The 27288-nt window shown below is 70.0% G+C and overlaps 1 protein-coding gene across 1 annotated transcript in view; it reads left to right on the top strand.

Annotated features, from left to right (window-relative positions):
- Gramd4 (GRAM domain containing 4) overlaps positions 1 to 27269 on the top strand; it is a 57555-nt gene extending 30286 nt beyond the window's left edge. Inside the window, exons 4-19 of the mRNA XM_048353897.1 lie at positions 9228 to 9348; positions 12515 to 12582; positions 15005 to 15137; positions 15590 to 15615; positions 16290 to 16381; positions 17267 to 17358; positions 18095 to 18143; positions 19299 to 19370; positions 19479 to 19522; positions 19610 to 19719; positions 23487 to 23644; positions 24296 to 24440; positions 24855 to 24948; positions 25523 to 25607; positions 26517 to 26585; positions 26777 to 27269. Of these exons, the coding sequence (XP_048209854.1) occupies positions 9228 to 9348; positions 12515 to 12582; positions 15005 to 15137; positions 15590 to 15615; positions 16290 to 16381; positions 17267 to 17358; positions 18095 to 18143; positions 19299 to 19370; positions 19479 to 19522; positions 19610 to 19719; positions 23487 to 23644; positions 24296 to 24440; positions 24855 to 24948; positions 25523 to 25607; positions 26517 to 26585; positions 26777 to 26881 (1463 nt within the window). The 3' untranslated portion in view covers positions 26882 to 27269. The remainder of the gene's footprint in view (positions 1 to 9227; positions 9349 to 12514; positions 12583 to 15004; positions 15138 to 15589; positions 15616 to 16289; positions 16382 to 17266; positions 17359 to 18094; positions 18144 to 19298; positions 19371 to 19478; positions 19523 to 19609; positions 19720 to 23486; positions 23645 to 24295; positions 24441 to 24854; positions 24949 to 25522; positions 25608 to 26516; positions 26586 to 26776) is intronic.
- The last annotated feature ends 19 nt before the right edge of the window (positions 27270 to 27288 follow it).

Genomic DNA, 27288 nt, shown 5'->3' with positions numbered 1-27288 from the left:
GGCTGTTATGGGCAGGGGAGCCTGGCTCCCTGTGTTTCTCTGCACTCCAGATGTTTAGAGATTGTCTTTCTTTTCTTTTAACTTTCTCTGTGACCCAACTTTAGACTTACAGGAAAGTGACAAGAGTGGCATATAAATAAATGCCCATATGTATTTTTTTGGTGGGGGGCTTGAACTCAGGGCCTGAGCACCCCCCCCAAGCTTCTTTTGCTCAAGCTAGTGCTCTACCACTTAAGCCACAGCACCGCTTCTGGCCTTTTCTGCGTATGTGGTGCTGAGGAATCGAACGCAGGGCTTCATGCGTGCTAGCTGAGCACTCTACCATCAAGCCACATTCCCAGTCTAAACTCCCATAGTTTTTATCCAGTTACTCCTTAAAGATTAATATTTTACTATCTGTTTTTTATCTAGCAGCCCATCCTTTGCCCCCATTCATCCACACATCTGTCCATTCACACACACACACACACACACACACACACTGCTATACATCTGAGCCCCATCCATCCATTTCTTCACCCACCCAATCTATCTTTTTTTTTTTTTTTGCCAGTCCTGGGGCTTGAACTCAGAGCCTGAGCACTGTCCCTGGCTTCTTTTTTGCTCAAGGCTAGCACTCTACCTCTTGAGCCACAGCGCCACTTCTGGCTTTTTCTGTTTATGTGGTGCTGAGGAATCGAACCCAGGGCTTCGTGTATGCGAGGCAAGCACTCTACCACTGGGCCACCTTCCCAGCCCCCCGCCCAATCTATCCATTGCCCACCCGTTTGTCCATCCGTGCATCTGTTCACTCACGTGTTTCTCTATCCATCTACATTATTTTTTTCTGGGCTTCCCGATGGTCACTTGCAGACACGACACCCTTGAGTTGTAAATACTTGGCTGTGTTTTCTGGTAGCAGAGGCAACACATTGGGAAGGTCAGTAAGTTAACACTGGTTCAGTGCTGATGTCTAAGACTTTCTTCCAAGTTCCTTGTTGTTCCGTCGATGTCTGTACAGCGAGGGCAAGTCCTGGGTCATGGCCGGTGTCCTGTCTCGTCTCCTCGGGCTCCTCTCCTCTGGAACAGATGCTCAGCCAGCCATTCTGTGCTTCCTGATCTTGGTGTTTTGGAAGAGCGGGAGTCTGCTCTTTGGTGGCATGTCCTCAGTTGCGTTTGTCCCCTGCTGTCCTGCGTGGAGACTCGAGTCTCGAGCTTCGGTGACGTTACGGCGTCTTGGGCTCATCCCACCGGGAAATGTGTGATGTCATCTTGTTATGCACAGGGTCAGAGGTTCTTTTTAATTCACTTCTCCTGCTATTCAGGGCTGGTCCTAGTAGGCCACTTCTATTGTCCTAGCACTGGGAGGCAGAGCAGGGAGCGTCATTTGAGCTCAAGAGTTTGACTCCAGCCCAGGTAACAAAGGGAGACCCTATCTCAAAAGTAAATAACTAAGATACCTGGTTTTGAAATCAGAATCTATGTAGAGAACATGAGTTTTCCCCCAGGCACTCCTATACCACCTTTCTCCATTCTCCTCTGACAGATTTTCTTTTAATTTTATATATATTTTTTCGGTACTAGGGTTTGAACTTAAGGCCTTGTCCTTGCTAGGCCGGCGCTCTGCCGCTGAGCCATACCCCCAGCCTTTTCTGCTGATCGTTTCACAGGTGGGTGTGCGCTTGGGCTGTGATCCGCCTGTTTTTGTCATAGCTAGAACAACAAGGGCGCTCTACCACACCCGGCTTCCCTCCGTGGAGGTGGGGTTTCGTGGACTTTTGAGTCTGGGCCGGCCAGGAACCACAGGCCTCCCCATCTCAGCCTCCCACGGAGCTTAGGATGATATGCGTGTGTCACTGCGCCCAGCAACGGGTAACTTTTCTGCCTGGGCTGGTCTTGAACTTCGATCCTCCCATTCTCAGCTTCCCACGTAGCTGGGATGGCGGGTGTGAGTCACGGGTGGCCCGGCTCAGCACTGGACTGTTGTTTTTATAGAAGGAAACGTGTGTCTGTGCGTGCCTCCCCTGCTAGGTAAAGGTTAGCACACTGACGCTTACATTGTGTCCTGGTAGCCGGTCCAGAATGGCCCTGAGACACAGGCCCTGGTCTGTGTGACAGCTGCACCCGAGGTGCTGGTGCGTCCTGCCTGTTCCCTGTCGATCGGCGATTATTCTTTCCTCGGCGTCTGTTGTCAGCTGAAGGAGGCTCTGGGCCCTGAGGCTACGAGCAGGACTTATTTTTGTACCCTGAGCCTAGTGACCGTTGATGACAGGAAAGCCCCAGGTGGGAGATACGCCACAGAGCCTGCAGACGCCCCCCCACCTTTTTTTTTTCTTAGAGGAGAGGAAATAGCCCAGGTATATGCAAGCTCTTCCAGTTATCAAATATTGAAGAGTACAAATGTTCCTGTGAGAAAACGAACCCTGGATGAAGAGGATGGAGGTGAAATGAACCTCGGCCCTGGCCAAAGGGAGGAACCTGAATTGGTTAAAGGAGTGCATGAATAAATTAAAAGCATCATCCATTTTCAGTTAGCCCGAGATGTACTTCAGTGGCTCCTTCCATTGTCTTCTGTGGTTTCTGTACACGGGTAGACCTTCCCTGGTCACCCTGGGAAGTGCCATCTCCAGTGTCGCAAGGTGCCGGCACCCCGCCTGCACCCCAAAGCAACGTGGATGGGAGTGGGCTTGGGAGAAGTCCTTCTGAGGGCTGTGGGGGTCTGGGAGCCTCCCTCTCTCTGCCGTGCCGTGCCGTGCGGGCCCCCGAGTTCCTTATGGGTGCAAGGCCCCCTAGGGTGCTGGGCCCGGCTCCGGGCCACCGTCACCCCCACGCTGCAGGGCAGCTGGGGCTGGCAGGGAGGGTGGGTCCTGGAGCAAGCGGATAGAAGCCGTTAGAACCCCTCCCCAGCAGAGATGAGGCCGACACAGGCCCACTGGAGAGGGGCCGAGGGAGGGGCTGCAGCCCTGTGAGGTCCCCTGGGGCTGGCCTCGTCATGCCGCTCTTGCAGTTCATTCCTGGTGCTCCTCCCCCCCCCACCGGGCAGTGATGGGCGGGCCTGCTCTCCCTCCCCAGTCATGGTAGGCCTACTCCCCCACTCCCGGGGCAGTCGTGGGGTCCCTGGTCCTGCCCCCAGTGTGAGGACAGTCATGGGGTCTCTGGTTCTGCCCCCAGTGTGAGGACAGTCATGGGGTCTCTGGTTCTGCCCCCAGTGTGAGGACAGTCATGGGGTCCTTGGTTCTGCTCCCAGTGTGAGGACAGTCTTGGGGTCCTTGGTTCTGCTCCCAGTGTGAGGACAGTCATGGGGTCCCTGGTTCTGCCCCCAGTGTGAGGACAGTCATGGGGTCCCTGGTTCTGCCCCCAGTGTGAGGACAGTCATGGGGTCCCTGGTTCTGCCCCCAGTGTGAGGACAGTCATGGGGGCCTGGTTCTGCCCCCAGTGTGGTGGACAGTCTTAGGGTCCCTCGTTCTGCCCCCAGTGTGGTGGACAGTCTTGGGGTCCCTGGTTCTGCCCGCAGTGTGGTGGGCAGTCTTGGGGTCCCTGGTTCTGCCCCCAGTGTGGTGGACAGTCTTGGGGTCCCTGGTTCTGCTCCCAGTGTGGTGGACAGTCATGGGGGCCTGGTTCTGCCCCCAGTGTGAGGACAGTCATGGGGTCCCTGGTTCTGCCCCCAGTGTGAGGACAGTCATGGGGTCCCTGGTTCTGCCCCCAGTGTGGTGGACAGTCTTGGGGTCCCTGGTTCTGCTCCCAGTGTGGTGGACAGTCATGGGGGCCTGGTTCTGCCCCCAGTGTGAGGACAGTCATGGGGTCCCTGGTTCTGCCCCCAGTGTGAGGACAGTCTTGGGGTCCCTGGTTCTGCCCCCAGTGTGAGGAAGGGGAGTGGGAACAAACGAGTCAGAGGACGGATGAAGACGGGGAGCCAGAGGAGGTCGATGCCCAGGTCCTTCCAGCTCTTTTCTAGAGGAAGGATGAACCTGGCCCCCGGGGCGCTGGAGGGTCAGCCGTGCGTCTTGGGCTGGCGGTTTGGGTCGATGGCCGAGCACTTGCGGCTCTGCTGCCACCCCAAGCCTATCAAGAGAAAAGAAAAACAGAGAGAGCGGCCCGTCTCAGAGTCACAACTCTCGCCCCGTGGAAACCTGCCGTTTGAGTCTTCGTCTTGAACCGCGCTCGGCTGGGGTGGGGGCCTTTGAGCCGCACGCCGTGCGAGCCCCGGGCCTCGGCTCTGCCCTGGGAAGGGGCAGGGCCTCCACCGAGGTGAACGCCCGAAGACCAGCCACCTGGGTTTCCGCGGGGGCGGGGGAGGGGGGCGTCGTGGGGGAGGGGGAGCCCGGTGCACTTCGTGTCCCTCAGCCCCAGCGACACAGCGGGACCCCGGCGTCCGCCCCCACCCTGAGCGGGGGCGCGGGGGGCCAGTCCAGCCCCCCGTTGCTGCCGCTGGGGGGGGGAGGGGCCTCTGGGGAAGGACAGGGCTCTGTGTTCTAGAGTTCATGGGGAGGATGGAGATTTGAAAGAAGTAGAACTCGGGGCTGAACTCGGGGCCTCCTGCTCGCTAGGTGGGCGCTCTCCCATTCGCCCCGCGCCTCCAGCCTCGGGAGAGGAGAGCTCCCGTGAGCGTCCGGGGGGAGCGGCGCTCCCCCCCCCCGGGTGTGCGGCCTCCCCTGGCCGGGGGCGGCGCTCCGTGACCCCTGGCGTCCCTCCGAGCTGCACTCCTGGCTGGATCCAGGGACGTTTTATTTAAGGATTATCACTTGATTCTTCTTTCTGGCGGAGGCTGGCTTGCGGGACCGTGTGCCAGGAGGGGCTCTCTTGCATGAGAGTTCTACTTTTGCAGGTTTAAAAATAGCCCCAAAGCTGCTTTCCTTCCTCCCAGCAGCTTCCCTGCGGGCTGGGTGGCGCTGGGGCTGGGCCTGGAGGACCGCGGCCCGTCACTCGCGGTCGCCAGGCCCACGGGGGTGGACGTGGCTCCTCTGCACCCCACAGGCCCGGGCGTGGAGGGAAGGGTCGGGCCCCAGCGTGGAGGGCCAGCAGGCCGGCTGCTCTTCTCCGGCGGCTGGCGTGGCTGGTGCGGACCCCGCGGCCTGCCCCCTCGTGCCCTCTCCCTGCCCTCCCCGGTGTTCCCGATCGCTCCTGTAGGGGTTGGGGTTGGCCTCCTGGGGAGGGAGGCCCTGGGTTTTCCCGGTGTCACCCTGCACAGCACCGGGTGCCTTCCTGGTAATTGGACGGCTGCTGGCTGGCACAGGTGCTGGCTGGGTTGAGCGGAAGCCCAGAATAGGAACTTCTGGATCACGGCACAAAATCTTCTTCTACCGTGTAACCCTGGGGCTTGGAAAACGCGGAGATAGACTCTTTCCTCAGCAGGCAGCGTGCCTTCCCTGGCCCCTACAGACTCCCTGGCTGTCTTCCGTGGTCTAACCCGGTCAGATGAGCGCCCTGAGCCCCTTGTGGCCAGCCCTGGCGGGGGGGGGGAGGGGAGAGCCGAGGGGGGGAGTGGCTCTCTTGGGTGGGCCGGTGCCTCGGTCTAACGTGCTGGCTGTGACTTACTGCAGCTCCCCACCTGTAGCTTGGCCACCATCAGGTACGCAGTGAGGCTCCAGAAGCTGCGGCCTGTGTTGTGGGATCATATTCCTCTACCCTAGGATGACTGGCAGGGGCCCTCCGTGGCCCCTAGGATGAGTGGCAGGGGCCCTCTGTGGCCCCCACGGCGTGGCACAAGCATCAAAGGCCCTCCGTGGCCCCACGGCGTGGCACGCCTGGCAGCCGGCAGAGCCCCCTCCAGGGTGCCTTTCAGCCTGGAGGTGTACAGGTCCAGTGCGTGCACTTCATTGTCAGGGCCACCCGGGCACTGGCAGCCCTGTTCCGGGGCGCTTTGGGGCACTGCCAGAGGGGGCAGGAGAAGGATGGGAGACACCCGCACCACGGGACGGCCATGCCCCCCGAGGAAGGAGGTCGAGGCGGCTGGCGCGGACATCCCGCGGGTCGGGGCCGGCCGTCGTGACCGGGGGTCCTTGGGCACTCAGCGGCCGCGGAGAGGCGGGGTGGGGCCGGGCGGCCTCGTGGACGCCCAGCTCAGCGCTTTGCCCGGGCGGGACGCCAGCCCTCCCGCGTCTGTTCCCGGGGAGGAGAGAGAAAGACCCGTGACCGGGGATTTGCATTGCTTTTGTCCCGGGAAAGACGGCCGCGCGCCGCCCAGCGCTTGACCCAAATGTGTCGCCGCGGGGCAGAGGCGGCTGCCGGGTCTCACGCTTGCGGGGGGGGGGGGGGCCTCCCCCAAGGGGGCCGCGGAGCTCGGCCGGCCCACCCGACCCCCCGACTGCCCCCCGAGAGCCCCCGGGGCCCTGGGAGCCGACGCGCCGCGCGAGCCTGGAGGATGAGTTCTCAGGGCCGTGTCTGGCGGGCGGGTCGAGGCCGGGACGGGCTTGGACTGCCCCCCTCCCCCCCCCCTGCCCTGGACGCCCAGGCGCGCGGCCCCCGACCCCTCCACACGGCAAGCAGGTGCCGCGCGTGCGCCCCGAGCCTGCGTGGTGCCCGTGGCCTCGGCTCAGGCCGACACCCCCCCCCCCCCGGCTGCGCTGGAGGCTGGTGGCCGCCCCCCCCCCCCCGCCCCCGGCTCCGCTCAGCTCAGCCGCGCCAGGTGGGAGTGAGCGAGCGTCCAGGAGCGGCCCAGCCCGGCCGGGAACACGCAGCTTCCTGTTCCCAGTCGCTGCTGGGAGGAACCAGTACCTGCCGGGCGGCGGGGGCGGGGGCGGCGGGGGTGGGGGCGGGGGCGGGGGGGGGGCTGGCTTGACTCGCACGCAGGCTAGGGTCAAAGACGCCATGGGGCGTGGGTGGGTGTTGGGCGGGAGGTTGGTAAGGAAAGGGGAAAGGGTGTGCACGCGCGCACACACACACACGCACACACACGCGCGCGCACGGGGACAGACCCAGAGACGGAGCCCCCCTGCAGCTGAGCCCACCCCGGCACAGGTGACTCCCCTGTGGGGACGGGCCGCAGGCAGTGGGGTCCTGCCCCCGTGGGTCTGGACCCCGGCGCCCCGGCGCCCCCGGTGCGCCGCTCACGCGCGCAAGGCTGCTCTGCAGGTCCCACTGCGCGTCCGTCCCCGTTGCTCCGACGGCCTCCCCAGCACTGAGAGACTGACGCGTGGCGATTCCTCCACGAGAATCAACCAGCGAGCGTGTGTGTGCGTGTGCGCACAGGTGTGAGCAGAGGTGTGCAGGTGTGAGTGGAGGTGTGGGGGGGGGCCTGGGCAGGAGTCAGCGGGTTGGCGAGGGGGGAGGGGGAGGGATGGGGAGGGTTAGGGCTCACGGGGTCTTCCCAGGACCGTTGAGGACCAGCTGGGGGCGGGGCCTGGCCTCCATGGCCTCCATGGCGTCCCGGGAAGGATCTCCCCGAGCTGGGCGCGCGGAGCTGGGCACAGAGCTGGACCGTGCTGTCTGGCAGGTCCTAGCAGGCAGGAAAGGGGAGGTGTCACCGCGGGTGTTGACGGGGCTGCGGGTTCCAGCACTCGGCCGATCCAGACATCGCGGGTTTACTGGCCTGTGGCCTCCGTCCCGGGCCATCGCGCTGTCGCCCGACTTCCACGGGGCCCCTGCCGGTCTGGCCTGGTTTGGCAAGTGGGCCTGGGCCTGGAATACTGACCTTGGCCAGGACTTGGTACCTCAGGGTGGACCCCACATCCCCGTGTCCAGAGAGGGGACCGGACTCGACCCCGCATCTGGAGAGGCAGCTGCTGGATGACTGGAATACCTCCCCAGAAAGAAGGCTCCAGGCGAGTGAAAGTCTGACCTTGCCTACTAGCAATCTGGACATCTGGAGGCCGGTGCGTGCCCAGGTCCGGGGACATCGCTAACTCCGTGCTCACAGCAGCGGAGCTCTGTGTCTGACTGGCTCCTGGTAGTTGTCCGGGCCCCAGGCTGGCACACGAAGAATCGGCCCACAGGCCTGCGGAGCGGAGCATGGCATCTCCCCGGCCTGCAGGTCACCGCGGCCTGTGGTGCCAGCCTGCGGCCGTTACGGAGGAGCAGAGGCATGGGGGGAGAGGCGGTGGTCAGCCAGCCACCCAACCTGGCCCGGCCGCCGGGCAGCCTGGCTCAGCCGGGTGTGGCCGGGGACACGCCCTCTCATTTCCTCCAGCCAGTGCCTCGCAGGGCTGAGGCTGCTGGGTGAGGGAGGGCCTCTGCGGCTCCCGGTCGGCCCCGCGGTGCCTTGGCCTGGGTGGACGCAGCGTTTGCCTCCGCCCGCCCCTCCTCCTCCCCTCCCACCGCAAGCCGCGGGCAGATTGCTGTTCTTTCTGCCCTGTGAGGAGGGAAAGGGGGCCACGTGTTCAGAACCCGCTCATCCCGGTGCTTCTTTCTCTCGTGTCTTCCTTCCCGACACCGTGGCAGGAGGCCCAGTGCCCCTTGCTGCCAGGGGGCCGCCCGCTCTGCCCCTGCAAGACGGCCTGCTCCTGCCCCCCTGCCTGCCGGGACTCGGGGCTCCCGGGTGCAGGGACTGGGCACCGTCGCTCGGGTTCAGTCCTGGCCTCGGGAAGGCGGGTGCTCCCCGCCGCGTCGGGGTGGATGACCTCGCGTCCGTGGGGGGAGAGGGCGGGGCCGCGGGCTCCGGGTGGCCGCTTCCTCACGCTAGGGTGGACGGGATGGACGGGATGGCCTCCGTGGCCTGGGCCGATGGTGCAGAATGGGTCCCCATGCGCTCCTCCCAGAGGCAAAGACAGTGGCCGGGGAATGTCTCCCGCCGTGCCTCGAGCCGCTCCCGAGGCTGCTGCCCTCCGAGGCTCCTGCCCCTCACCCACCCCCCCCTACCCACCCCCCCCCCGGCTGCCGGCCTCCGCCTTTGGGGCTCCACCTGCCGCCTGGGGGCCCGGCACCCTTCCCCAGCCGCCCGTCCCTGGTCCCTGTGATGGACGCTGGGGGGGCTCAGTGGGGGCTCCCCACCCACAGCCCCGAGCCCCTGCCACGCCGCCCCCTCCGCGAACCCGCCGGGCCCAGAGGCGCCGAGCCGAGGGTCGTCTGCCCCTGCCAGGATGTCCTGCGGGCAGCGGCGGCGGGGCTCACGCCTCCCGTGGTTCCGCTTGGCGCCATGGTTTGAGCGTACGCAGAGCAGGCCTCATCCTCGCTTCCCGTCGTGGCTCCCGGGTGGAGGGGTCCCAGTGAGCTGCTCCTCCTCAGAAGCGGGGTCGGGGAGCCGCCCCCCCCCCCCGGGCAGGGCTAGGAGGGGCCGCGCGTGGTGTGAACGCCGCTTCCTCCCCCCTCCACAGAGGAGGAGCTGCGGAAGCTTCGGGAAGAAACCAACTCCGAGATGCTGCGGCAGGAGCTGGACCGGGAGCGGCAGCGGCGGATCGAGCTGGAGCAGAAGATGCAAGAGGTGCTGAAAACCAGGTAACGCCTTGCGCGTCGTGCGCGTCGTTTCCGGGACGGTCACGGAGCGCCTGGTCTGGTACTTACTGAGAGAAGAGGGCTTTAACCTCGAGACGGGGTCCTGGGCTCCCCGACCTCCCCGGACGCCCCCGCACCGTGCGCGGGACCTCAGATCTATGCGCCCCTCGTCCCCCGAGGAGCTCGGCCCAGCCCCTGCGGGGGGCCCTCAGGGTCGGGATCCTGGTGCTGCCTGCGGACGCAGATTGTTCCAGAACAGCGCAGCAATTTGCAAAGCCAGCCAGCATACCGTACCTGACCCCCAACCACGAGACTCCGCCACTTCTGCTCGGCCCCCCAGCTGGCACCTCCCACCTGTCTCTCAGCAGCTCGGGTGACAGGCCGCCCCCCCCCCGGGACGCCCCCGCCCGCCCCTGGGCTCTCCGTGGAGGCCGGGGGTCCGTGCTGTTGGGATTTCGTCCTTTGACGCCCGCTGCCGTGGGCCGGGCCCGTGACGGGCTCCCCGGGCGTGGGAAGGCGGTCCTGAGGAGGAAGGCTGGCTTGTTCCCCGCGCTCCCGGCACCCCCGGGCCTCCTCTGTGCTTCGGGGAGCCTGTCTCCCCAGCCCCAATCCGGTCTCTGAGGACATCCTCCCGGCTCCGGGCCAGACACGGGTGCCGGGCGCCAGCCAGGTTTCCCCTTGGGCTGACCTTGGGGGACTCCGTCGTCGCTTGAACATCGAGCCCCATTTGCCTGTGCGTGGAGGGGCAGGGACCCGGCCTGCGCTAGGAGATCCGGGGGGGCAGATGGGGTCCCCCCGGGCATCGGGCCCCGCACAGGCGCCCTCCCTCCAGCCCAGGTGCTCTGTCCGCCTCCGCTGGAGTCTGGGCTCCCTCCGGGGGCGCCGGGCCGCTCGCCCAGCCCAAGGCTGACCTGACCCCACTCCCTGCAGCAGCAATCACCACGTTTTCTGCCCACCCCTCTGTCTTCCCCGCCCCGCCCGGGGTCCAGTCCTCTTTCACCCCCCCCCGCCCCCCGGCAGTGAGCGTGCCCAGCTCTGCCTCCGTGCCAGGCGTGGGAGGGAACACGGAGGTCACGGGGCTCGGGAAGTGGAAACGGAGGGCTCCCCAGCTCTCCACGGGGTCACATTCAGAGTCCCAGAAGCCTGGAGAGGAGGTGGGGGGAGCAGGCTTGGGGGGGGACTTGCTCTTTCCTGCCGTGCTGGTTCAGGGATGGGGTGTCTGGGGGAGAGAGGCTTTCACACCCACGCAGGCACCTGCACACACCTGTGTGCTCACGTCACACCTCGAGACCGCAGGTGAGCTGCAGGGTCCGCTGCCATTGTGACCAGCACTCGTGTGTGTGTGTGTGTGTGTGTGTGCGCGCGTGCACGCCAGTCCCGGGGCTTGAACTTGGGGTGTCCCTGAGCTTTCTTGCTCAAGGCTAGCGCTCTACCACGTGTGCCACTCCACTGCTGGGTTTTTTGGGTGCTTCATTGCCGGGGCTGGTTTTGAACTGCCATCCTCAGGTTGCAGCTCCCTTGGTGGCTAAGAGGACAGGTGTGAGCCCCTGGCACCTGGCTCTCTGTTTTGGTTTCCATTAAGTTGCCTGGCAAGTCGCCCGGCCCCGCGCCTGCGTGTTCGCGGGTGGAGGCCCTTCGGTGACGGGTCCCCGCCGGCAGAGCCGCGCACCCCTGCTCTCAGCTGGGCTGTGGTCTGGGCCCAGCCGGAGTCTTCCGAGGGCCCTTTCGGCCCTCACGTCTCAGCCCCTGCTCTCCCCGCCACGGCGGCCCAGCGTTGGGAAGGTCGGGAGCGTTGGGAATGTCAGCCTCCTTTGCCTCTACCGCGCGCCCTCAGCCCGGGCCGGCCCGCCCCGCCGCACACCCCCCTCTGGGCACCGTGGCCGGGAGCCGGCTGCGCACAGGCCGCGGGCCGCGCTCCACCCGCCCGGGGCCGCTGGGCCGCCTCGGGGAGCCCGAGTCGCTGGAGTGCAGCAGGCCTGTCCCCCTTCCGCAAGGTCGCGAGGCGGTCTCCCCGGCGGTCGCGTGGCTCAGAGGTGGCCTGGCCCGCCCGTGTCTCGGAGGCCGCCAGGGCCGCTTGCCGCCATGCTGAGGAGAGAAGATCCCGGAGCACTGAGGTCCCGGCCTCCCAGCGAGCACTCCGGCAGCCCTCCCGGTCCCCGCGGCGACCGCGCCCGCCCCTCTCTGCGTCTGACGTCACGCGGGCAGCGGTGGACGTCCAGCCGCCAGCGGCCCTGTGCTGTTACTAAAGGCGGGAGGTGTGGCGTGGGTGCAGCGCCTCCGGAGACCCTGGGGCAGTTACGGGGCCCAGTGACAGGCCAGGAACCACCCCACCCGGCCCCACCTCTGCGGAGCCCCTCCCCATGCCTCCCGCCCCCACCAGGCTCCCCTGGGGCCCCCAGGACTCTGGGAGCTCTGGGTGGTGCAGCCATAGCTCGGGTCAGTGTGGGTGAAGGTGAGTGCCAGGAGGCGGGGGAGGGAGGTGGCGGGGAACCAGGGCAGAGAGCCCATGGGGGGGACAGGGTCCGGGGTGCTGGCGGGCGCCAGCCCATCCCGGCTGGAAGCTGAGGAGGGAGACTGGGAGAGGACAGGGCCCCAGGGGCTCGCGAGGCCGGCGGTGGCCATGGAGGGCACACCGGGCTGCGTCAGGCTGGGCCGGGGAGCCGGGCTGGCACGGGGAGCCAGGCTGGGCCGGGGAGCCGGGCTGGCACGGGGAGCCAGGCTGGGCCGGGGAGCCGGGCTGGGCCGGGGAGCTGGGCTGGCACGGGGAGCCAGGCTGGGCCGGGGAGCCGGGCTGGGCCGGGGAGCCGGGCTGGGACGGGGAGCCGGCTGGGCTGGGGAGCCAGGCTGGGCTGGGGAGCCGGGCTGGGCTGGGGAGCCGGGCTGGTGTGGCCCGGCCGAGGCCTCGCCCGGGTGGCTGGCGGGACGCAGCAGCGCCCTCCCACGGGGCTGGTTGAAAATCCGCACCCCGGCAAGCTGTTCATTGTGAGCTCAGCGATGAACGAGGCCGCGGCACCGGCTTAGGAGATGCGAGCTTGTGGCCATGGAGCCGGAACGTGCGTCCCTCGGAACGCAGCCCCGGGAGCCCCAGGAGTTGGGCCCGCGTGAGCCCCAGGGGCGCGGCGTGCCGGGCAGGGCCTCCTCACGCTGGTGTCTCCTCTCCTCCCCTCAGGTCGGAAGAGCAGCCGGGGCAGGCCCCGCCGCCGCCGAAGGGGCAGAGCCAGGCCGGCAACGGCACAGGTAGGCCGCGCCGCGAGGCCTCCGCTCCGCCGCCAGGCCGCTCGTGTGGGGCCTCCGCCCTCCTCGGGGCTGGGATCGAGTCCCCCGGGACCGGGGAGCGTCTCCACCCACGGAAGGACAGCCGGCGCCTTCCCAGCCCGGCCCCACGGGCGGCGTCCGGTCCCCCTGGGGCTCTGCGTGGTCCCGTGGACTCCCCTCCTCCCCTTCTGTCCAACCCCACCCTCCACTTTCCCAGGTCTCCTGTGGCCGAGGCGGGGAGCACGTTCCCCCGTGGCCCTTGGGGTCCGTCCCGCGTGCTCACCCCTCGGGGGGCCCCCTGCCGGGACTGCTGAGCCCCGAGTGGAACCAGCCCCTTCCCCCATCTGGAGGCCCGGGGGAGGAGCCCTTTCCTGGGACACCCGGCTCTGGGCCTCCCATCGCCCCCTCCCCAGGGCTCCCGGGGTGAGGGTAGGCTGGCCAGCCGGCTGCCCCGGCGTCTGGGCAGCTTTGGCAGATCCCGCCACAGTCTCCCCTGGGTGGCAGCCTCCCGGGGCCCTCGGGACCCACGGCCAGTGGCCCAGGCTTAGACTTGAGGCCGATGGACGAGGAGCAGAACAGGAGATTGAGACCCTTGAGCCCTGGTGCCAGTGGGGTAGGAAGCCCCCCGACTCCCGCTCCTTCCCACCAGGGCCCCCCTGGGCCTCCCGCCAGGTGTGACCCTCAGGCCAACCGCACCCTGACCGCCGTGATCCCTTCAGGTGTAACTGGCTGTGTGGGGAGCATGGGGGGCCACTGGCCTCCGTGGGGGCCCCGGCTACCGGCTGGGAGGACAGGGGTGTGGGGACAGGCGCTCAATCCACTGTGTTCTGGAGGAGCGGAAGGTCAGGGTTAGGTGTGCGCCTGTGTTCGGGGGTGCAGCCTTTCGGGGTTTCACCTCAGGGCCCTGCCTGCCCCTGGGCAGGGCCTGCTGGACCCCCAGGTCCCTCTTGGGGCCCCGTGAAGGACGGTGAAGCAGGGCCGCGGTTTCAGGCCCGGCGCCTGCGCCTCGGAGCTGGGCTGATCCCCTGGACCTGGGGTCGGCAAACCACACCCTCTGCCTCGTGTCACGCGTCGAGTCGTTAGAAACGGCCGGGAGAAGCCGAGGGAAGAGGGCTTCCGACCCCGCTGTGGCTGTGGGGTCCCAGCGTCCCCACGCGGTTCCCCGGGAGCCCCGGGCCCCCTGCGCCGAGCCGCCCGGCCCACTGGGCAGCCGCAGGCCCCGGGAGCCGCCCCGCCCTGTCCTCACGGAGAGCTCTGCCCTCCCCGCGCCCCCGGGCAGCCCAAGAGGGCACGGGCCTCGCTGCCCTCCCCCCTCCCGCCCCGGCCCAGGCTCACCCACCACTCGCCCGGGCCTCGGCGGCAGTGCAGCACGCCTGGCTGTGCTTGCTTTCATCTTCAGTGGACACATAGTATCCGTCTGTGAGTGTGGTGCGGCGGCGGCTGCCCCACTCCACAGCGCCCCTGCAGGCCGTCCACCCCCTGCCCTGCTCCACAGCGCCCCCCTGCAGGCCATCCACTCCGCGCTCCCGCTCCGCAGCGCCCCCTGCAGGCCATCCACTCTGCGCTCCCCGCTCCGCAGCGCCCCCTGCAGGCCATCCACTCTGCGCTCCCGCTCCGCAGCGCCCCCTGCAGGCCGTCCACCCCCTGCCCCGCTCCACAGCGCCCCCTGCAGGCCGTCCACTCCGCGCTCCCGCTCCGCAGCGCCCCCTGCAGGCCGTCCACCCCCTGCCCCGCTCCACAGCGCCCCCTGCAGGCCGTCCACTCCGCGCTCCCGCTCCGCAGCGCCCCCTGCAGGCCGTCCGCCCCCTGCCCTGCTCCACAGCGCCCCCTGCAGGCCGTCCGCCCCCTGCCCTGCTCCCCAAGAGCACCGGCGGCCTCTGGCCTGCTGTGCTGCGGTGTGGGTCACTTCCCGCAGTTTTAGTTGAGGGTGAGCCCAGTGCGAGTCAGACGCGCTCGCTCACCGAGGGCTCGCCCAGCCCGGCGGCCGGGTCACCGTGGGGCCTGCCCCCTTCCCAGGGCACCCCGCCCCCGCAGGGCACCCCGACTCCCGGCACACGCGCCCCGGGGGCACTTAGGGTCTTTCAGGTGAGGCTAGCACACCTTCCAGACACACGAGAGAGAGGGCGGTGGGCGCAGCCCTCCAGGAGACTGGGGGCCGAGTGCGAGGGACGCACGCCGGGTGTCGGTGGCCGGGGTGCTCTGGTGCGCGTTTCTCGTTGGCATCTACCGTGTGCCTTCGGGGAGTTGACCCTGCCTGACCCCCCCCCCGCACTTCCTGAGCCCGACAGGGCCCCTCTGGGAGGCCCCTCCCCGCCCCAGGTTCCGGGGCCAGCTTCGCGTGGAGGGGGCTGCGTGGCGTGGCGTGGCGTGCCGTGACCCTCCCCCGCCCGTCTCCCTCCCGCAGACCGGCGCGGCCAGGGCCTGTCCTCCCGCGTGCAGAAGTGGTTCTTCGAGAAGTTTGGGGAGTACTTGGAGGACTTCCGCTTCCAGCCCGAGGAGAGCACGGTGGAGACGGAGGAGCCGCTCAGCGCCCGCAGGTAGGGGCGCCCGGCCACGCCCGGGGGCCGCTGCGAGCTCCTGGAGGGCCCTGTGCCCATCCTCCGGGGGGACCCGCCTGGTGGGGCCACGCCGCACCCCACGTGGGCGACTCTGACTGGTGACGAAGGCCCCGTGGGGACTCAGCGCCCAGGGCTTCCCCACCGGCCATGGCCCGGCGCCGCCCACACGCCGAGGCCCCGCTCTGAGGGCCCCGCGCGGGCTGAGCCAGGGGTCTGTTCTGTGGCGGGCTCGCCCCACCTTCCCGACGGGGGGACCGCAGCCAGGGTGGCTGGGTCTCGTCGCTCTGCGCCACTCTGTGACAGTTCCAGGCGTCTGTGGGCACCAGGCACCCCGCACCCTCCTTGCTGTCCAGCTGCCGGTGGGCTGTGGGGCGGCGGCACGCAGAGCCCCCGCCGCATTAACCCCGGGCCTCTCTCCCCCGCCTCTCCAGGTTAACTGAGAACATGAGACGGCTGAGTAAGTACCGCGCCGCAGTCGGTGCTGCTCTGCCAGGAGGGGCGGTTGGGTCTGGAGCTGGGCGGGGAGACGTGTGTGTGTGTGTGTGTGTGTGTGTGTGTGCGCGCATGCGCGTGCGCGCGCCGGTACCAAGCCTTGAACTCGTGGCTTGTCATTCCTATTCGGGTTTTTCTCTCGCAGCGAGTGCTATTCCACTTGAGCCACGCCTCTCCTCGCAGCTTTTTGCTGGGTCTCACAGATCTGTGTGCTCGGCTGGCTTTGGGCCTCGGTGCTCAGACCTCGGCCTCCTGAGGAGCTGGCGTTACAGGCCCGTTTTGAAGGCCACTCCTGCCCAGGCCTCCTGGTGAAGAAGGCCCATGGCAGAAATGGCACCTGGTGTCCTCCCACGCTCCCAGGCCCCGATGGGGTGTAAATGACGTGCCACCCCCTGCCTTCGCCCCTTCCCTGTGCTGACCCCCCGGGGGCCCGGGAGGGGGCAGGCAGCAGATCCCGTGGGGACCGCAGACCGCGGCAGGAGGGCACCGGCCGGCGTCAGGCAAGGGGGGGCCTGTGGCCGGCTGATTCCAGGTCGCTCCTTGGGTTCCCCTTCCGGCCGGGAGGCCCGCCCGAGCTCGCCGGCGTGCCGATGGCGGGCCCGGCGCCATTCTGACCATCTCGGTCTATTCTGTCCCCAGAGCGAGGTGCCAAGCCCGTCACTAACTTCGTGAAGAACCTCTCTGCCTTATCCGACTGGTACTCCGTCTACACCTCGGCCATCGCCTTCACCGTGAGTAGGGTGCCTGCCGCCGGCTCTCCCCGCGGGCCGGGGTGGGGGGGGGCAGTCCCCAGACAGCACCTCCCCGGGCCCAGGAGCCCGCTTCGCCTCAGCGTCTCCGTTAGGCAAGCCGGTGTGCGGAGTAGCTGCAGGACCCCGGCCAGGACGGGTGTGGCCCGGGGCCGGCCCAGGTCCCCGGACCGGATGCGGTCACCGCTGGCTGCGCGGCCTGTCCCTTCCCCGCGGGCCCACGGGCGCTGTCCTTCCGCGCACCCCGGCACGGGGCTGGGCTCCCCACAAGTGCCTGGCCTGCGGGCTTGGGCCTCGTCGGGCCCCTGGGCCACCAGGCCCCCGGCAGGACCAGGACACGGGGCTGGCCTTCTCGGGAGCTCACAGATAGCCCAGGCCTCCCTTGGCGGGCGGTGCCTGTCCCAAGGACTCTGTCCCCTGGGAGAGGAGCCCTTCCTGGCCACCGTCCCCAAGCTTCCCAGGCCCCTTGGTCTCGTCCAGAGAGGAGCCCCGGGCAGGCCCCCGCCTTGAGTCCCGCCCGCCGCGCTGCGCTCCGCCCCGTCCCCTCCGAGCGTCTGCCGTGCGCGCGGCCCTGCAGAGCCCCGGGTGGGGGACTCGGGTCACGCAGGTCCTCCGCCGTGGCCGGGCTCCCCGTCACGTGTGCCGTCTGGGGTGCGGGGATCACGAGGCGTGGCGTGGGCGGGGCCTCTGCTGACCCCGGCTGACCCGGCAGCTTTTCCAGGCTATCCCACGTCCTGCCACGCTGACGCCGGGCGTCCTCCCTGCCCCCGGCCTTCCCGGGCGGCTCCCCCAGGCCTGGACGGCCGTCCTCCCCCCACACCCCAGTCTCTCTGCTGAGCCCCGCGCGCCCGCCCCCCCGCCCCGCAGGTGTACATGAACGCGGTGTGGCACGGCTGGGCCATCCCCATGTTCCTGTTCCTGGCAATCCTGAGGCTGTCCCTCAATTACCTCATCGCCAGGTGGGTGAGCCGGGCTCACGGCGGCCGCGCCCAGGGGTGCCGGGCCCTGCCGTGTGGGGTGCTGCTGGGAGAGGCCCCGAGGCCCCTCCGTGGTTTGCGGGAACGGGGAGCGCACAGCCCCAGGCTCCTCCCCCGGACGGTCACGGGCGCCTGCCGCGTGCCCCCTTGTGCCCCCACGCGGCCTGTGCGGGCGGGCGGGGTGTCCTCTCCACGCCCCGGGAGCAGGCTGGGGTGCCGCAGGGCCGGGCGCCCCGCGAGGCTCCTGGGTGTGGAAGGAAGGAAGGGCTGGGCGGGCGGGGTGGGCGGGGTGCGGCCCACCTGTGGGACAGGTGTTCCCCCGCCGTCAGCTCCACTCCCCACTGCTTCCAGACGCCCACCCAGCCCTGGGGAACCCCGCTTTCGGGGCACCCGTCTCTCTCTCCTGTGTGCCCGCTCCCCTGCTTCGCTGGAAGGGTTTGTGGTAGAAAGCACGGCAGTCTGTTGAAAGCGGCCGAACCCCCCAGGGCGGGGCAGAAGCGGCTGGGGCGCGTGCCATGGCCGCCTGCCGTGGGCGTCTCTGCCGGCCACACCGCCGCTCCTCCCGGGGGAGCCAGGGTGGGGACCCGCGGCAGGGGCCCCTTTCAGCTGGGCGGGGCGCCCCTCCCCCAGCAGGAGCTCGGGGCTGGCAGCTCCCTGTGGCCCCCAGAGCCACGCCGGCCGGTGACACTGCCCTAAAGGCCGTGGTTTGTGTTCCCAGGGGCTGGAGGATCCAGTGGAGCATCGTGCCCGAAGTGTCGGAGGCCGTGGTGAGTTCCCGAGGGAGAGGGGTCCTTCAGGCACTGCGGGGGGCGCCCCGTCCGGGGTGGGGGGGGGAAACGTGGGAAACCATCCAGCCCGGAGCCCCGTCGGGCCGTCCGCGGGGACTCGCAACAGTGCCAACCTTGGCGGCTCGAGGAGCAGATTGCCGGCCCCCCCCCCGTCCTGGCCGGCCCTCCCCCTCCCCCCCGGTTTGCTGTGGTGGGGGCAAGGGCAGGGTGTCCCTCAGATCCCCCTGACTGGGAGGGGAGCAGAGCCGGCTGAGCTCGCGCGCCTCCCCGCGGGACGGTGGAACCCGCACGCAGCCCCTGGTCTAATTTGTAAATGAAGTTGGGCTGACACAGCCGTGCTCGCTCAGCACACACGGGCGTAGCTACTTTTGCACTGTGGTGGAATAGTTGTGGCAGGCCACCTGACCTGGAGAGATGAAAACGTTCACAGGGAGGCCATCGTGCCTGTGCGCACCTGCCGTGTGCGCGCCTGCCCTGTGCGCGCCTGCCCTGTGCGCGCCTGCCCTGTGCGCGCCTGCCCTGCGCGCCCGCCCTGCGCGCCCGCCCTGTGCGCGCCCGCCCTGTGCGCGCCCGCCCTGTGCGCGCCCGCCCTGTGCGCGCCCGCCGTGTGCGCCTGCGGTGTGCGCGCCTGCCGTGTGCGCGCCTGCCCTGTGCGCGCCTGCCCTGTGCGCGCCCGCCCTGTGCGCGCCCGCCGTGTGCGCGCCTGCCGTGTGCGCGCCTGCCGTGTGCGCGCCTGCCCTGTGCGCGCCTGCCGTGTGCGCGCCTACCCTGTGCGCGCCTACTGTGCACCCCAGAGTTAAGCGGTCTCGGAGGAGGTGGGCTCGAGACCAACCTCAGGAGGGTATTACCGAACAAAAGGGAGAGATGTATGAAGTCAAACAAAGGGGCCTCGGTTTCTCTGCCTGTCAGAGGGGACGTCGGGGCCTTTGACACCCTTGGGTGCTGGGTGAGGCGGGGGTCCAGCAGAGCGGAGTTTTCACCATCAGCGGGCGGAGCCCCTGGACTCCATCCCCTCTGGCCACATGGGGACAGCCAGGGGCCCTCAGGTCCCGGGGGCTGGGCGCCTGCGTGCCGTCCGTCGGTGATCTTCCAGGATCGTTGAGTTTCGGTGAGAAATCCTCTCTCCCTCTGAAGGAACCTCCGAAGGAAGACCTGACCGTGTCTGAAAAGTTCCAGCTGGTGCTGGACGTCGCCCAGAAGGCCCAGGTACTGCCGCGGGGCTCATCCCGCTTCCGGGGGTGGGGGAGGAGGCCCCCCGACCCCAAGGCCTGCTCGCCTGCGGGGACCTGTGGTCACCGCCGTTCCTTCACACAGAATCTCTTTGGCAAGATGGCCGACATCCTGGAGAAGATCAAGAAGTAAGTCTCCAGCCCGCCGCGAGGGTGGCGGCTACCCCCTCCCCCTCCCCTACACCCTCCCCCATCCTGACCCTGTCCTCCTTGCAGCCTGTTCATGTGGGTCCAGCCTGAGATCACCCAGAAGCTGTACATCGCGCTGTGGGCCGCCTTCCTGGCCTCCTGCTGCTTCCCCTACCGCCTGGTGGGCCTGTCTGTGGGTATGGAGCCCTGGGCCAGTGTGGGAGGGGGGACGGGAGGGGGGCAGGCCTCCTGCAGCGAGAGGACTGCTGGGGTGCGTGCGGGGCGGGGCGGCCCGAGAGCCAGGCTGGCGGCCGGGGTGGGGGGGGGTGAGCCGGGTCGTGGCACAGGGCGCCAGGTCGGGGGGTTGCGAGGGGAGCTCTTCCCGAGCCGCTGTCGGGAGGGTGAGGGGCCCGGCGGGAGGGGGGGGTGGGCAGGCGTGTGTGGGCAACCCCACCACTTTGACACGGGCGGGGCGGGTCCTTCCCTGCCCCCCTGTCTCCCCCCCCAGCCGGTGGTCTGGACGTGGGCCCAGCCCACGGGGCACACGGGGCAGGGCCTGGTCCTCGTGCTGGGGGGGGCAGGAGCCCCGCCACATTGGGGTGAGCGATGTCCTCGCCGGAGCCGGGTCAGGCACCCCCACCCCGGCCAGAGCCTGGGCGGGCCGGGCAGCTGGACCGAGTGTCCTGCGCCACGCCCAGTGCACCCCCAGGGAAGGGGGGACCCCAGGAGAAGTCCTTCAAGGGGACGGCGGGGCTGGGCCCGAGTGCAGGACACGCCCGGGCCGCTCCCCGTGAACGCGCCCTCCCTCCTGCTGGGCCCCGCGGCCAGTTCTACCCGGTCGCTGCAACCTGTGCCCTTGGTCGCCCTGGCCTCCGCTCGTAACCTTGCGGGCTGTTTATTACTGACTCCTTTGCCGCCCAGCCCAGCCCAGCCGGCGGGCCCCGGTGGGTGTGGCCTGTGGGGGAAGGCTGGCGGGAGTGGGCGTGGCCTGTGGGGGAAGGCTGGCGGGCGTGGGCGTGGCCTGTGGGGGAGGCTGGCGGGAGTGGGCGTGGCCTGTGGGGGGAAGGCTGGCGGGCGTGGGCGTGGCCTGTGGGGGAAGGCTGGTGGGCGTGGCCTGTGGGGGAAGGATGGTGGGCGTGGCCTGTGGGGAAGGCTGGTGGGCGTGGCCTGTGGGGGAAGGGCCGGCGGCCCCGGTGGGTGTGGCCTGTGGGTGAGGCTGGCGGGGCGTGGGCGTGGCCTGTGGGTGAGGCTGGCGGGCGTGGGCGTGGCCTGTGGGGAGGGCTGGCTGGAGTGGGCGTGGCCTGTGGGGGAAGGCTGGCTGGAGTGGGCGTGGCCTGTGGGGGAGGCTGGCGGGAGTGGGCGTGGCCTGTGGGGGAGGCTGGCGGCAGAGGGGGAGGCTCAGGGAGGAGGAGGGGGTGTTGGCTCGGGCCTGGGGTACGCGCCACCCGTTGGAAGGCAGGCAGAGCTCCTTGCTAGCGGACGGAGGGACCGAGGGAGAGGAGAAGGCGGCCGGCACCGCCGTGGGCTCTCCCGCCCTGCCCGAGAGGTGATCGCGTCCAGGGCTGGGGTGGGGGTCTGGGCGGGGACCGGCCATCGTGTTCTGGCGGGGTGGCATTTGATTCTGTCGTGGGAAGGTGTGGGGCAGGGCCGTCGGTCTGAATGCGGTGCCGCCCGGAGCCCCCCACCCCCAGCATTGCAGACCCCGGGGCAGAAGGGTCTGTGGGAAAGCCAGACGCTTGGATCTGGAAGGGACTGGGAGGGGCTGGGAGGGGCGGGGAGGGGAGGGGTGGGGAGGGGCTGGGTGGGGCGGGGAGGGGCTGGGAGTGGAGGGGAGGGGCGGGGAGGGGTGGGGAGGGGCTGGGAGGGGAAGGGAGGGGCTGGGTGGGGAGGGGAGGGGCGGGAGGGGAGGGGACTGGGTGGGGCGGGGAGGGGCTGGGAGTGGAGGGGAGGGGCGGGGAGGGGAGGGCCCCCAGCAAGCCTTGGCTGAGCCGGAGCCGCTGGCAGGGGCGTGGGTGGAGCATCCGGGCGCCCCGGAGCCTGGCTGGAGTGGGGTGAGGGTTGAGCTTGGGGGATCTGCCTGCAGACGGGGTCTCGGATCCTAGGCAGGAGGTGTCCGGACGTTAGAGGGAGGCCCTGGCCCGACGTGGAAGGCGGCAGGGGCGTGGCCCAGGCTGCCCCGATGGGTCTGCCCTCCCCCCGCCCATTTCCCCACGGGAAGCCGTGCCCTTCCCTCCCCGCCCCCCCCCCCCCCGGCCCCGAGCCCACGCGCCGCCCCAGCGCCCTCCGCCGGGGGTCCACACAGCCCGTGTGGCGGCAGGGCGGACCTGAGCGGGGCTGGCGAGTGCGGCTGGCGAGCGGCCCGAGGGCCCCGGGTCCCGAGTCACATCGGCGTCCTGACAGGTCCCCGGGCTTCCGCGGGCCCCTCCACCCCTCGCCAGACAAACCAGGGTCGGCCAGTGGTGTGGCCGAGGGAAGCAGCCAAAGCCAGTGCCGATGGAACGCCCCGGTGGGGGTGTCTGTGGAGTCTCTGCCCTTTCCTACCGGGGGCCTGGGCCGGCACATGACTGCTCGACCCAGGCAGGAAGGGGTGCACAGCAGTGACCACCCCCTGGTCCCCCTGCCCGCTTCACCGTGAGAACCCCCTGCCCCCCACACTGTAAGAATCCCCCTGCCCCCGCCACCCCAGTGAGAACCCCTCCCCCCACAGTGTAAGAATCCCCTGCCCCTGCCACCCCAATGAGAACCCCTCCCCCCACAGTGTAAGAATCCCCTGCCCCCCCGCACCCCAGTGAGAACCCCCTGCCCCCCACACTGTAAGAATTCCTTGCCCCCCCACCCCAGTGAGAACCCCTCCCCCCACACTGTAAGAATCCCCTGCCCCCCGCCACCCCAGTGAGAACCCCTCCCCCCACACTGTAAGAATCCCCTGCCCCCCCCCCCGCCACCCCCAGGGAGAACCCCCTGCCCCCACACTGTAAGAACTCCTTGCCCCCCCCCACCCCAGTGGGAACCCCTCCCCTCACACTGTAAGAACTCCTTGCCCCCCCCGCCACCCCAGTGGGAACCCCTCCCTCCACACTGTAAGAACTCCTTGCGCCCCCCCCCCCGCCACCCCAGTGAGAACCCCTCCCCCCACACTGTAAGAATCCCCTGGCCCCCCCCCCCCCGCCACCCCAGTGAGAACCTCTCTTCCCACACTGTAAGAACTCCTTGCCCCCCCCCGCCACCCCCAGTGAGAACCCCTCCCCCCACACTGTAAGAATCCCCTGCCCCCCGCCACCCCCAGTGAGAACCCCTCCCCCACACTGTAGAATCCCCTGCCCCCCCCCCCCCCGCCACCCCAGGGGAGAACCCCCTGCCCCCACACTGTAAGAACTCCTTGCCCCCCCCACCCCAGTGGGAACCCCTCCCCTCACACTGTAAGAACTCCTTGCCCCCCCCCGCCACCCCAGTGGGAACCCCTCCCCTCCACACTGTAAGAACTCCTTGCGCCCCCCCCCCCCCGCCACCCCAGTGAGAACCCCTCCCCCCCACACTGTAAGAATCCCCTGGCCCCCCCCCCCCCCGCCACCCCAGTGAGAACCTCTCTTCCCACACTGTAAGAACTCCTTGCCCCCCCCACCCCAGTGGGAACCTCCCGCTGCCCCCCGGGGCACGGCCCGGCGTCTCTGGTCGCCTTTAGGAGAGCCGTGACTTTGTGTGATCTGCTTGAGGTCGAGTGTTCGTCTTGGGGGCGCCCCTCGGGATTGGAGCTCTAGCGATGGACGGAATGACGTCATCCGCCGCCCCCCCCCCCCGTGCTGTCCCTCCCCCAGCGCTGGCCCAGCGGGGCCTCTGCCCGGCCTCAGTCCCGCCCCCCGAGTTAGCAGCAGGGGACCCCGTGCCTCGCGCGGCCCCCCACCCTGGCGCTCCGCCCCCCGGGGGGGGCGTCCCCGGGTGAGACGGGGCCCGCCTTCTCCCCCAGGGCTGTACGCCGGCATCAAGTTTTTCCTCATCGACTTCATCTTCAAGCGCTGCCCGCGGCTGCGCGCCAAGTACGACACGCCCTACATCGTGTGGCGGAGCCTGCCCACCGACCCGCAGCTCAAGGAGCGCGCCGCCGGCGCCACCGCGTCCCGCAGGGTGAGGCCCCCGGCCCCGCCAGCGCCCCGCGCCTCCGCGCCCCGCCCCTCGCCTCCGCGCCCCGCCCCGCGCCCCCGCGCCCCGCCCCGCGCCCCGCCCCGCGCCTCCGCGCCCCGCCCCTCGCCTCCGCCCCGCGCCTCCGCGCCCCGCCCCTCGCCCCCGCGCCCCGCCCCTCGCCTCCGCCCCTCGCCCCCGCGCCCCGCCCCTCGCCTCCGCGCCCCGCCCCGCGCCTCCGCGGCCCGCCCCTCGCCTCCGCGCCCCGCCCCCTCGCGCCCCGCCCCTCGCCTCCGCGCCCGCGGACAGGGATCCCGGCAGGCTGGTGGGGTCCTCAGGACCGTGGACCTGGGAGAGTCCCGGCCGGGCTCCGTGGCCGCCAGCTGCCGGCCAGCCCCGCGCGGAGCCCCCTCCTGCCCACGGGCCCCTCTGCGGCCGACGGGGCTCCCAGCCCTTGCGGGGTGGTGGCCGGCGCGCTGGGGTCTCGCAGCGCCGCGCCCCCCGTGTGCCCAGGCTCGGGCCGGGAGGGTGGGGGCCGCGCGTGCCGCCAGGCCGGCGCCGGCAGGGGCACCCCTGGGAGCTGCCCCCCCCCCCCGCGCCCCGACCCGGCCGGCCGCGTCTCCCCGGACCCTGACCGGCGTCCCGTGCGGTTGGCAGCTGCAGACGGCCTCGTCGCGGAGCTGCGTGTCGAGCGCGCCCGCGGGGCTGAGCAAGGACGACGACGTGGGCCGCTTCCACGGCACCAAGAAGGGCAATTTCCACGAGATCTTCAACCTGACGGAGAACGAGCGTCCGCTGGCCGGTGCGTGGGGCCGCGGGGGCGGGGCCCGGGGCGGGGGCGGGGCCCGGGGGAGGGGGCGGGGCCCGGGGGAGGGGGCGAGAGCCCGGAGCTCCCAGCTCCTTCCTCCTGCGTCCCCGTCGGCCGCGGGCCCCCACGCCGAGCCCCAGGCCGCCCCCCTCGGCTGTCCACGCGCGGCTCGCTGTGGACTGCGCGGGGCCGGGGAGGGGAGGGGAGGGGACGCCCGCTCGGCACGGGCCCCGCCACGGAACGGCCTCCGGCCCCGCGGGGGGACGGGCGGATGGCCGCGGGGGGGGGGGGCTGCAGGTGTGACTTGGAAACATCAGCGCTGGTGGCACCCGACCCGAGGTGCGCCCCAGGAGGGGGTGCCGGGTGGGAAGGGCTTCAGGCCAGCTTCCCCCCTCCCCCTCCCCCCAGTGTGTGAGAACGGCTGGCGCTGCTGCCTGATAAACAGAGACGGGAAAATGCCCACGGACTACATCAGGAACGGGGTTCTGTACGTGACAGAAAAGTGAGTGGGGCGCGGCGGGGCTTCCCCCGCCCCTGGGGTGGGGGGGCGTCCGGGTCCCGCGGGCACTGGGCCCGCCCGGGCGCGCCGGTGGGAGGGTGGTGCAGGGGCCGTGGCCGTCCAGGAGGTCAGGGGGCAGTCTCCTGGGACGGGGACCTCCGCAGTGACCCGTTAAAACTCGAGGCCCCAGTCCCGAGTGTTGGGCCGGCCCATCGACGGCGTTGGCTTTCCTCCGCCTGAGGAGCAGCCATGGCGGACGCCTCCCTGTGCGGGCAGTTTGCGTGGCCCTTGCCCCCCCCCCCGTCCCCCATGCCGGCAGCGGTCAAGGCCCTGAGCGCCCTGTGTGTCCGTCGTCCCCCCCCCCAGCTGAAGGACCTGGTGCCCGAGAGCGCCGGCCAGGGCCAGGCCCCGCCTGCCTCGCTTCCGGAAACCTCTGGAAGCAAACGCCGCCTCTCACACCGGGCAGGTGTTCCGTCCTCTCCCGGGCCCCGGGCCTGGAGGGGCGGCGGCGGCGGCCGTGGGCAGGAGCCCCGCGCGGGTGCGATCCGCCGCCTCTGCCTGTCCTCCCCGTCTGTAGTTACTTGTGCTTCGAAAGCTCCAAGTCCGGATCGTCGAAGAGGAACAAAGTGATCAGGCTGGTGGACATCACCGACATCCAGAAGGTGGGCGCCGCCGCCCCCCCCCCCCCCGCCGCCCCAAGCGTCAGAGGCCCCGAAGCTCCAGCGCTTCCCGGGTGCATTCACAGCCCTGGAAGCGGGGGGGGGGGGGGGGCCACCATCTAGAAACTTCTGCCTGGGCTGCCGCCGTCCACGTGACAGCCCACCTGGAAGTCTGCAGGACCCCATCAGAGAGATCCAGACGCACCCCAGCCGCTCAGCCCCCCGACACTCCCAGGGGCCGGCACCTGGCTGGCCCCTCCCCCCAGCCGCACCCCCAGAGCTGTGGCCTTGCCCCTCGTTGTGCGCGTAGTGAGGCTGCCTGCCAGGCCGGGTATCCCGGTGGGAGCGCCGGAGGCCATTCTGCTATGCTGCTCCGCCCCCTCCCTCCCTGCTTCCCACCCCCCACGAGAAGCCGCGCTCCTGCCATAGATGCTGGCTTAACAGCGGGCGGCCACGTCGGAGCGGGTTGCTGGTGAGCCGGCAGGTGTGCTCGGCTGGGCTGGGCCTCAGCTGCCGCCCCCGGCCCCCCGCCCCTGGAGCACAGCAGGCAGGCCGGCTGTGGGGGGGAGCCCGGGGGGGGGGCAGCCTCCGTGAACCCTCCATCGCCACCTGAACACCTGGCTGTCGTGGTCACGCTGCTGTGTTACTGGTGTTTTGTTGACGGCTGTTTCTCTGCGACCCATAGCCCCCCTCCCCCCGATGCGCCCCTGTCCCCAGTGCAGGCCTGGTCCCCCACGCCACAGACTCGGGGAGCTGCTACCCCTGGCCACCTGGGCTGGGGGAACAGGCCGCCTTCAGGGGGACCGGGCCGTGGCGGGCACCCACCCTGGGGGCCCTGTGGTCACGGCCCGTGGGGGGCCGGCCGTGCCGCCCTGGGGGGCCCTGTGGTCACGGCCCCGCCTTGTCTTCCAGTACAAGGTCCTGTCCGTGCTCCCGGGCTCCGGCATGGGCATCGCCGTTTCCACGCCCTCCACCCAGAAGGTAAGTTTGGGCGGGGCGCCTTCGGGCTGGGGCGGGGGCCGAGCCTTGCTGGTAGAGTTCCGGCTGGGCTGGCGTCGCCCTGCCCCGTCTGCCAGGGTCCCGGGTGATGGCGTCCAGGGAGGCGGGCACCGGGCGGGGAGCCCGGGTTCTCCCGAGGCCCCGCGGGGCTCAGGACGCCTTCTTCCCGCCAGCCCCTGGTGTTCGGCGCCATGGTGCACCGAGACGAGGCCTTCGAGACCATTTCCGGCCAGTACATGAAGATCACGGCCGCGGCAGCCACCGGGGGCGACAGCTAGCCCCAGCCGCCCGGGCCCCTTCCTGCCGGTGCACCCCACGGGCGTGCGCAATAATCCCCCCGGACCTGCAGTCTCGCGTTTGGGCCCGGGTCTGGGCGCACGGAGGGGGGAGCTGGGCCGCCCCCGCCAGGGGTGAAGCACTTTAGTCCCCACAGGCCGGGTGGCGGGCAAAGGATCCGTGGGGCCTGTGGGAAAGACGCCGCCGCCAGGCCCCCCAAGCACAGCTCCCGGCCCCCGCCCTGGCCCGGGTGCAGACCCCGCGCCAGCCACGAAGGCTCCCCGACCCCAGCGCCCCGGGCGGAGGCGACCCCCACCAAAGCCATCGCGGGGCTGGAGAGGGCGAGGTGCGCGCGGCCCAGGGCCCCCGACGGCCTCCCTCCACCTTCGGGGAGACCCGGGCGCCTCCT

This window comes from Perognathus longimembris, chromosome 1, assembly GCF_023159225.1.
Source record: "Perognathus longimembris pacificus isolate PPM17 chromosome 1, ASM2315922v1, whole genome shotgun sequence".
Classification (NCBI taxonomy): Eukaryota; Metazoa; Chordata; class Mammalia; order Rodentia; family Heteromyidae; genus Perognathus; species Perognathus longimembris.
Note: the sequence above shows the minus strand (reverse complement) of the source record. Positions and strands in the feature narration are given on the sequence as shown.